We start from the raw sequence: 10511 nt of genomic DNA, 5'->3' as shown, positions 1-10511 counted from the left end.
AGGTCGCGCGCGAGACCATGCTCCGACTACATCAATCTGACAAACTTACAGACCCCGCGCCGACTAAATAGGTAAAACCTAGGTCGCGCGCGAGGCCCAAGCAAGGTTAAAGCTCAGATTCTACACTTAGCATCCTGGATGAAAAACCTCATTCCCGGGAACTTGCGCCGGCTATATGGATGTGCTCCAGAGGCCGCGCGAGTACAGAAGCGCGGGTCTATCCTGGACAATATGAAAGGTACGAGTGGCAGAGAAATGGGCCAATCAGTGTCCAACAGGCTGTATCCTATCGTGTTCCACGATTAGCAATAGTGCAGGAGACAAGAAGGTACGCAAGGACGCCTACGTGGCACCAATCAGAGGGCGACGACATCTGCCCCATGATCTTCACTGCTGATGTCAGGGAGACAACAAAAGTTAAATTGCAAAAGGTACAAAATTTAGAACTATACATAAAACGAAGAGTGAATTGCAAGTTTTATCCTTTATCTTTAGGCCATTTTGCAAGTTTTGTCCTTTATGTTTAAATTTGACGAGTTTTGTCCTTTATTTTTAAAAATCAAGCACGTTTTACCCTTTGGGCCTTAAAAATCAAGCACGTTTTGTCCTTTATGTTTAAAAATCAAGCACGTTTTGTCCTTTATGTTTAAAAAATCAAGAACGTTTTGTCCTTAAAAATCAAGCAAGGGTAAAACGTGCTTGATTTTCAAACATAAAGGACAAAACTCGTCAAATTTAAACATAAAGGACAAAACTTGCAAAATGGCCTAAAGATAAAGGACAAAGCTTGCAATTCACTCTAAAACGAAAATTTGTGAAAGATGAAAAGTATAAGTGACAAAAGTTGTGAAGTTAAATTGCAAATAATGAAAAGTTTTTTGTTAAAAAAAACAAATTATGTAGGGTTAAAATTGCAAAAGGTAAAAACCTTTGGATTAAAAGAAAAAAATGAAGTTTTTTTTAAGTCTCAAAGCACAAGGTACAATTTGTATTGCATATTTTTGTTGCTTATTATCGTCGATGGAAGAGCCATGTTAGTAAACTTCTATTGGGACTTCTATGGAGTAACTAGAATTACGACCCGCCGCGATGCGGCGGGGTTCGGAAGCAACACAACACAATGTTACAACAAAAGAAAAACAAACAAACAAACAGATACAACATTTTTAAAGACTACCATCCTAACAACATGTCAAAATGTTAGCCGTCCTTATTCATCAAAGAAACCGGTAGTGTGTACGGAAATGTCGGACAACTTTCTACTTCCCATCTGAAACTAATATTTGGAGATTCATTGGCCATTTGGTCATCAGCTTGTATCATTTTCAGCCTCGCTTTGTTTCTAAACCAAGACACCTGAAGTATATATATCACATATATGCATAAGTTAATGCAGTTCTGTACATCCCTGTTAAAAATTGGACGTAGTTTTAAATATATATTAAAGAGTAAATTACAAAAATCGTCCCTTATGTATGTCACTTATTGCAAACTGTGTTCTTTGTCTTCAATAATTACAGAAAACGTACTTGATGTTTGAAAACCCTTGCAAATTATGTCCTTTAGCCCTAACTCAGTTAATTTTTGTTGTTAAATCTGACCAAATGGACCCCGCATGAGAGTAAAATGACCAAAATACCCCACGTGGGGTCTATTTGGTCAGATTTAACCACAAAAATTAACTGGGTTAAGACTAAAGGACATAACTTGCAAGGGTTTGCAAACATCGAGTACGTTTTCTGTAATTATTAAAGACAAAGAACACAGTTTGCAATACGTGACATACATAAAGGACGATTTTTGTAATTTACTCTATATAAAATGAGAAGTGAACCAAGCAAATACAAACCCTTTCTAACAATGTATTTTCCACCCTTCTCGGATTTTGCAACAATGACCCATCTCAACAACTCTTTTCATTTTAGAAATAGTTTATCTCCCTTTTCGTTCATCGTATCAAGAACCGAATTCGGGTTTTTTTAGGATGAAGATGTCGTGGTCGATTCATTAATGGGCAAAACTTTGTTTCCCACGCAAATCATTACATCATCTTTCTTTGGAGCATCGCTGAACTTTAGCCCTCAGGTGACGTCTTCTTTCTTCATCACGTTAACGAACAATAAAAGGATAAAGTATACAGCTCTGGTAGTCAACAAACTTAACAAATTTTGCTACTTCTAAGTAAAACACTACACAACAACATCCAATTCACAATCATAAAAAAATGTACACACATCTACAAAAAAAACTTCTTACTTCACTCAAATCTTGTGCAACTGAAAACAACGCATGATAATTTCCCCTCACCAAAGCATCATTACACACGGATGCTTAAGACATTGTTGGTTCTAGTATTGCCAAAAAGTAGTCACTATTACTCATCTTAACACTTCCTGTCACAAGTTGAACAAAAAAATGATACAAAAAAGAATTAAATATAATTTAGTAACTCTATTTACTAACAAACATGTTCAACAACACTTATTTGTTAAAATGAAACTGACAACGGAAAGTATAATTATGCCTGCTTCTTGGGCTTTTTTTGAAGCCAAATTTAGATCACCCCCTGCTCTAGATGTAATCACCTATTCTCGCTATCTGAAATTGATCTCTTAATCTTTCATAAGATAAAATTCAGCTCCCAAATTGTGCACGAAAACCCCAAATTCTAGAGAGACTGTTATACGCGGTCCTTTTTAGTGATTGCAGCCCCCATGTCGCTTACACCGCCTATTCACCATTATATAGGTGGCAAAACCCTCGAACCAACTTTGATTTGTAGATAGAGTCAGTGGTGAAGAAGACCATGTAGTGTTAACTGATAAAAGCAAATAAACAATAAAAATTAGCACTCAATCACCACATAACTCAACCTAATCTTCATCAACAAAATCAAATAAACAATAAAAATTAGCATAACTCAACCTAATCCCAGCATAAGTCGATGAATTGTTGATTTGTTTTTGTGGAAGACCTAGCTGTCCACAGTAATAAGTCAAGGAATAAAATTTGCAAGTAAACGATTGTCAAACATCGCAAGAATTCAACCTCTAGGGTTTCAATCGCAAGAGAAACCCCAATATTTCTCAAATCAAATAAAAATAAATCAACAATTCATCAACAGATCATCTTCCTCATCAAATTAATGCTACGTATATCCTACACACACATAAATCCTACATCAATCACACGCGTAACCCTAAAAAACCCTAGAAACAAATCTAAAGTGAAGGTCAGAAAGTTAAGTCTGGTAAAATAGAAATAAAAAGTGAAAGAGATCGACCTTAACACCTGCTTAGGATCGTGTTGTTGTGAAGACGAAGAAGACGGATTCGGACGGGTTACAGGACAAGCGGCTGGTATGATTTTTTAGCAATGGAAGAAGACGTTGAGGGTTCTAGCAAACACTTTATTTTCACTTTGTTTTGAGGTTTGTCTAGGGTTCTTCAATTGTAGGCCAGAGAAACCGATCGATATGAAGCGAACACATGATCCTTTTTTTTTGAAAAACACCCAAAGCCCATAGTACAACCCATCGAAGCCTGATTCTTTTTTTTTTTTTTTGAAAAACACCCAAAGCTCATAGTACAACCCATCCAAGCCAAAAGTTGTTGCTTATTTATAGAGTTTTAGTTTTAATTTAATTTTAATAAAAATAAAATGATAAAAAGATTAAAAGATCTAGCAAAACTATATGGGGTCAAACTGGAAAAACCTAAAACTACTAGACTAAAAATGAAAATTAATATTCACACTCTAAAAATGTATGAATACCTTTCTTGCAGAAGAATTAAACCTGCAAATAAGTTCTCGTTTCGATCCACCATTGTCAATTTGTCACACAGGTGAGACTTTCGATCTCGAAAACTTGCACACCTTTAAAACCCTAATTGTATGTAATATTTCATCTTGTTCAGTATCTTGCTCTAATTCTTTCTATTTTCTCTTTTCATTCATTCGTTCGTTCATTGTTGTTTATCAATTTCTTTGTTATTGTGCCAATTTTACCGATATATGAGCCAAATTTGACTGACAAGTATGCTTGATTGTAAGTATTGTATATATTTGTATGTATATACAAGTTTTGGGATGTTTAATACCTAGGTTTTCCCCTTACTTTTACCTAGCTGTTGTTCACAGTGTTCTTCAGTTTGTTCTGAATTATTTCACTATGATTTTCATTATTCTGTGTGGATTCATATCTGTATACCTGATCATGGCAATTTTATACTAAGTTTTAAAGTCTGATTTGTTCAAGATATGTTTGAACCCAGATTAAGTAAACTTGCCCCCAACTGGATAATTGGATACAATACTAGAATCAGCAAAAAAAAAAAAAAAGAAAAACAACAGTCGATAATCGTACCTCGTAACTCCCGCAAATGGTCTTGGTTTTAAAAAGCGCATCCTAGGCGCAAGGGCCGTTGCTTTTTCGCTTAACGGCTAGAGTAAACCAACAAGCGCCAAAAAGCGCATTTGAGGATTTTTCTGGCCTGAGGTGTGTGCCTCTTGTACCTAGGGTGTTTTTAGGCAGCAAACCACTATACCTTGGGCTTTTTTGGCTTGTACATGTAGGTAAAATCATATAAAAACCTTATTTATAGCTATATTTTGGGTAGGGGAAGCTAAAAACCTACGGGATACATAAAAAAGCTATATAATCGTCTTGCGCATCGGGTACGAATAGCCCACCGCTTTTGCACTTTGCGCCTCGGTTTTAGGCCTCGTCGCTTTTGTGTGCTTCTCACTTTTTAAAACCAGGCAAATAGCAAAGCTATTGGTAGGGTCTCGGAAGGGTGGAACGATAGAACATAGAAGTGATGAGAGAGTAACGTAGTGAAATAGAATTGTATATATACAATTGTAGGAAACTCTAAGCCCCTAAGACCCAGCTAAGCCACTAGAATCAGCGAATATATCTTGTAAAAGATGCACTTTTTCGAGTGTATTTTTGATCTTTGAAACCTGTTAATGTTCAAAACCCGTGTAATGTGTGAATGTGGTATACTGGTATTTGGGATACCACACACTAAATTAAAAGATCCAAGTCAGAATGAAAGTTTCTTTCGAGAAAGCAATTTGAGAATGTAGTGAGTGTTTCCGGTTGATTGCAATCTCCTTGTCTACTATTAATTTGTTGATAGTTTTTGTGTGCTTTGTATACATGTAGCGTTTGCAGAAATGGTTTCTTCTCAAAATGAAAATAGTTTGTTGAGCTCAGAAGGAGATTCTCAAAGGACTCAGTACGTATATTTGATCTCTACTGTAATATGCAAATAATATAATTGTGAATGTTATTTAGTATAATGTTATAATTCATTCTTCTTTTGAAACAGGTACCCATATGTTACTGGTACATCTGTGATTGGGATCAAATACAAGGATGGTATTCTCATGGCTGCTGACATGGGAGGTTAGATACTTTGATACCCAGTTAATGTTATTAATCAATTTAATTCATCGAATAAATATATCACGTCTCGTGTACGAAAAGCGGTGCACTTTGCATCTCACGCCTTTTAAAGCCAAGAATTTCACGCAACATATAACCAAAAAAATACGTTCATTCATAGTTGTTAATAGCGGCTATAGCGACCGCTATAGCGCGCTATGTAGCCATGCGACCAAGTGTCGCTATATGGGTCTTAGCGATCAATAGCGAACTTAGCGACAGTTAGGTTTTTTTTTTTTTTGATGTTAATATCAATTAGATATAGCTATAAAATAGCTGGATTCATAGGTTTTTGTTAAATATACATGTAAAATAGCATATATACAAGGGTATTTTGATGTAATATACATATAAAAATTTTCAAAATTCTTTTTCTAGTGTAATCGCTATTTGTCGCTATTCGCTACGTAGCCTATAGGTGCCTTGTCGCTATTTGTCGCTATTCGCTATCGACAACTATGCGTTCATTTATCTTAACTTTTTTATCAACTTATTTCCGAAAATTAAAATATTAATAATTCATCTAATTTTTGTCTTCATTAGGTTCCTATGGATCCACTATCCGCTACAAGAGTGTGGAGCGGTTGAAGCAAGTGGGCAAACATTCTCTAATTGGTGCAAGTGGAGAAATCAGTGACTTTCAAGAGATTCTAAAATACCTTGATGAACTTATGTAAGCAATTTTTTCTTTGCTTCTAGAAGCTTTACTTTGAAACTGTCTACTTGCAATATTAACAATGTTGGTTAGTGATCTTTATAAGTTCAAATAGCAAGCTCTGACCGAGTGACCGCTACTTACTGCTGCTTTACGCAGTTTACATGACAATATGTGGGATGATGGGAACTCACTTGGTCCGAAAGAGGTTCACAATTATCTGACCCGCGTGATGTACAATCGTCGCAACAAGTTTGACCCGTTATGGAATTCGCTTATACTTGGTGGGGTAAAGAACGGGAAGAAGTATCTAGGATCTGTAAGTTCTTAGACCATGTTTTATTTCATGTTCTTTATTTTTTTATTAATTTTCTCGTGGAAAGATATGAGAACCACACCTGACCTGACGAGGCTATTTAGACAACAAACCCGTTTACGTTTAGTTCGGATGGGTAAAATCAATAAATGTATCTAAAAAAGAAGCGGCCCAAACAGTATTGCCTACGAAATCTCTATATTTTTTAAAAAATCAGTTTGTTCTTGTAACATTTTGTAAGTTATATAAAACATGATTTTTTTGTTGAAAAAATTAAAAAAAAATTGGACAAAATGATTCAGATCAACCTGATCTGACCCTTACCAAAATATGACTCGTTGGTAGGGCTGCAAACGAACCGAACGTTCAGCGAACAGTTCGGCGGGAAGTTCGTTTGTATTCATTCGTTTAATAAATGAACGAACACAAACAAGAAATTTCGTTCGTTCAGTTCATTATGAACGGACATGAACAGAGGCCGCGTTCTTAATTTAGTTTCGTGACCGTTCGGTGATGTGTTTGCTGATGTTCGTTTGTGTTTGATAGTTCATTGGTGGTTTTAATTTTTATGTTTTATTTAAATACTTCAAAATTCTGAAAATAAAATAGTATTATATATTCTTTTAGAGTAAATTGTCATTTTAGTCCCTGAGGTTTGGCCAAAAATGCCAATTTAGTCCAAATAGTTTTTTTTTCTTCTCTGGGTCCCTGACTTTTCCTATTTTTTGCCATTTTCGTCCATTTTATTAACTCGGTTAAAAAAACTCAGTTTTATTAAATAGTTTGGTATTTGCCATTTTCATCATAGATAAAGTCAGGGACCCAGAGGAGAAAAAAAAAACTATTTGGACTAAAGTGGCAATTTGGACCAAACCTCGGGGACTAAAATGGCAATTTAATCTTTTTTTTTAATTGAAACTCTTGTTTGTGTTCGTTTATTTTTATTTGTGTTCATGAACATTAGTTTGTGTTCATGAACATTCGTTACCTAAAATTAACAAACGAACAGGAACACATTGATTTCCTTAACGAATGGACACGAACGAAATATCTCGTTCAGTAAGTGTTCATGAACAGTTCGTGAACACATATATTTCCTTAACAAACGAACACGAACAAGGTCTTGTTCATGTTTCTTTGGTTCGTTTACAGCCCTACTCGTTGGGCTACTTGTATACTTTTTTTGGTTTCTTTGTTTCCAGATTTATCCAATAAACACAAGTACTAGTTCTTCTCATTAGTTTATTATTGTATATTTTATTATTTTTCATATAATGTTTTTTGGAATTAGTTTATCAATGTAAATTTGTAATAATATTGTTGAAAACATATTATAACACAAACTATACACAAAAATGTTCAAAATTATCGGACAAAACAATTCATATCAGCTTGATACAGCCCATACCATTAATGACCTGTTTTGCTTGTCCTTTTTGGCTTTATCTTTTCGAAATTATGTGCTAATTTCACACAAACTGATTTTTCTCATATTATTTGGTAAACATGTGCAGGTTAGCATGATTGGTGTACACTTTGAGGACGATCATGTTGCCACCGGGTTTGGTAACCACCTGGCTCGCCCGATTCTTCGTGAAGAATGGAGGGAGGATTTGACTTTCGAGGAAGGGGTCAAATTACTGGAGAAATGCATGCGTAACCTTTTGTATCGTGATAGATCTGCTGTCAACAAGCTTCAGGTGTGTATACATACATGGGCCCATTTTGACCCGTTTGGGTTAATTTATCTCAAACCAGTAAGGTGTCAACAAACTTGTGTACCAGTTTAAAATAAAACACGACCCATTTTGACCCGTTTGGGTTGTGTCTATAGTTATGCCATTTTCGTCCCTGAGGTTTGGCCAGTTTTGCGATTTCGTCCAAAGGTTTGTTTTTCTGGATCTGGATCCATAAGGTTTGAAATCTTGCCAGTTTCATCTAGCTCGTTAGTCGTTAACTCCATCCATTTTTCTCTGTTAAGTCTTCGGTCTTTTTCACTTTATGTAAAAAGACCGAATACCCCTGAAATGGACCGAATTGCCCTTTAAGTTAACAAAAAAAAAAAAAACAGATATACCCTTGACTTAACGGAGAAAAATGGATGGAGTTAACATGCCAGATGAAAATGCCAAGATTTCAAACCTTTTGGATCCAAATGCGGAAAAACAAACCTTTGGACGAAAATCGCAAAACTGGCTAAACCTCAGGGACGAAAATGGCATTTTACTCTCATCATAATAATATTATTTTTAATCATAAGAAGTGTGTTTATATATACGAGAAGTTTGAAAAACAGACGGAAAGTGTTAGTCAATCCAACCCAACTCGGTTTGTTTCAACTTTTAAAAAAAATCAACTTGCTGAACCCGAACCCGTTTTGCTCCAGTACCCAAATCTGTCCGACCAGTCCATCGCGACACCTCAACATTTACCCTTTCATTATATGCTTATTAAAATAGTGGTAGAAGTATTTTTGACAAATTTAAATTTGAAATGACAGATAGCAAAGATCACAGAGGAAGGGTTGACTATTTCGCAACCATACTCTTTGAAGACTTTCTGGAATTTTGCTGCTTTTCAGAACCCTACAGTTGGTGCTGAGGGCTCATGGTAGGAGTTTGGCTTTTGAGTGCTTCAAACATGTTTTACTAAGTTACTATGATGTATTTCGATGATTTGATGATGTTACGCTTTTTAAAATTTCTTCAGTTCGCGTGTTAAGAGTTTAATGTTTGTGTTGTTATATTTGAACTGTTTGATCTTGTTTATTATGTTTTTTAAAAGAAATAGATGAGCACTTTTCGGTGTCCATCTGTAGGAGGTCTTCATCCGGTTGCAGGTTTTTTCTCTAAACTCTTTATATTTCTTGGTTTTAATAGGATTTCTTGTAGACTTTTGCGAAATCAAGAAATAACCCGTCGCGTGTGAAATTATAACTTTAAGATCAAACAACTCATCGAATTTTTGACTGTGATAGCATCGTCTAAATGAATTATGGTTAGATAAGTTGTTTTTAATAAGTGGTTTTAAAATAATTATTCTTATGGGTTTGGAATTAAAAGTTTATTCTTATGATGAAATAAGTTGACTATTCACGTGTAATTATAAGTTTATGCTGATTATTAGTTTAGGAAATGTGGAAAATTTAAAAACATTGTATATTAGTTTTATGTTTAGATTTAACATGTGTTATTTATTCCAATAGTCTTTTACTCATACTCCCATAGTATGACTATGACCCTTTAACCATCTAAATCGATCTATTAGTTTGGTTTTACGATAGATTTAAAAGAAAATAGTCATTATCATCATCATCATACTTAGTAAATCCCACTAATGGCAAAGCTAAAGTACGGTCTAAGAAGGGTAAGATGTAAACAACCTTACCTCTACTCACCACTCGATAGTAGTTTTGCATCAAGCCTTGCTGCCTTGGACATAAGGCACATAACACTTAGCAATCGGGACAAAGGCCGATTAGTGCATGTAACCCTTGTCTTTCGGCTATCAGCTCCACCAGATGATGCATGATTAACCGTCCGCCGCTTTTAACATTATTTTTACGAAATTAGTAAAATAACGTTAAAATTGGTGCAATTTCACTCCCCCCCCCCGAGGACCCACACACACACACACACATATATATATATTATATGCGCACACCTCATGGTCATATTTCATTAAGCTTGAGTTTTTATGAGGTTTTTTTTTGGGTGGGTTGGGGGGGGGGATATTAGGATAGCTAGTATATCGAATAAGATAAACGGTGAGAGATTGAGATAGTTTTGGCATGTGAAAATGATGCATACAACAGAGTCAGTTTGAGCGGAATTGACCTGGGCAGTGGCGAATTTTTTTTTTATAAAACCGGGGGGTCGAAAACGTATATACCTAAAAAGTTTTATACGAAACGTACATACATAACACTACTGAGCGAAAAGTTCGGGGGGTCGGGCGCCCCCGACCCCTTGAAAGCTGCGCCCCTGGACCTTGGATGAGCGGAATTAGAAGAAGGAACATATGTGTTTTAGCTGTGTCGTAGGAACTTAGATTTTTCTACACTTTAGATAGACTTTACATGTGATTTG

General features: G+C 35.5%; 1 protein-coding gene and 1 long non-coding RNA gene across 4 annotated transcripts; one reads left to right on the top strand and one right to left on the bottom strand.

The window, feature by feature from the left end:
* Positions 1 to 935: 935 nt before the first annotated feature.
* LOC110873516 lies at positions 936 to 3481 on the bottom strand. 2 transcript variants are annotated; one of them, XR_002555219.2, is made up of 4 exons: positions 3284 to 3480; positions 2505 to 2818; positions 1850 to 2393; positions 936 to 1356 (listed from the first exon to the last, which is right to left on the bottom strand). It is a non-coding gene; the product is annotated as an uncharacterized LOC110873516 (long non-coding RNA). The 2 variants fall into 2 exon arrangements; XR_004864003.1 differs by having other exon boundaries at positions 1850 to 2818; positions 3284 to 3481.
* A 279-nt stretch (positions 3482 to 3760) lies between these two features.
* On the top strand, positions 3761 to 9230 carry LOC110873517 (proteasome subunit beta type-4). 2 transcript variants are annotated; one of them, XM_022122454.2, is made up of 7 exons: positions 3761 to 3845; positions 5171 to 5243; positions 5337 to 5413; positions 5996 to 6125; positions 6267 to 6426; positions 7938 to 8123; positions 8924 to 9230. In XM_022122454.2, exons 1-7 carry the CDS (start codon positions 3767 to 3769, stop codon positions 9035 to 9037), a joined length of 819 nt encoding a protein of 272 aa, XP_021978146.2. In that variant the 5' UTR covers positions 3761 to 3766; the 3' UTR covers positions 9038 to 9230. The 2 variants fall into 2 exon arrangements, with proteins under 2 accessions (XP_021978146.2, XP_021978147.1); XM_022122455.2 differs by having other exon boundaries at positions 3810 to 3892.
* Positions 9231 to 10511: the final 1281 nt, after the last annotated feature.

The sequence above is a fragment of the Helianthus annuus genome, chromosome 8, assembly GCF_002127325.2.
Source record: "Helianthus annuus cultivar XRQ/B chromosome 8, HanXRQr2.0-SUNRISE, whole genome shotgun sequence".
Classification (NCBI taxonomy): Eukaryota; Viridiplantae; Streptophyta; class Magnoliopsida; order Asterales; family Asteraceae; genus Helianthus; species Helianthus annuus.
This window is presented reverse-complemented; position numbering and strand designations above follow the sequence as displayed.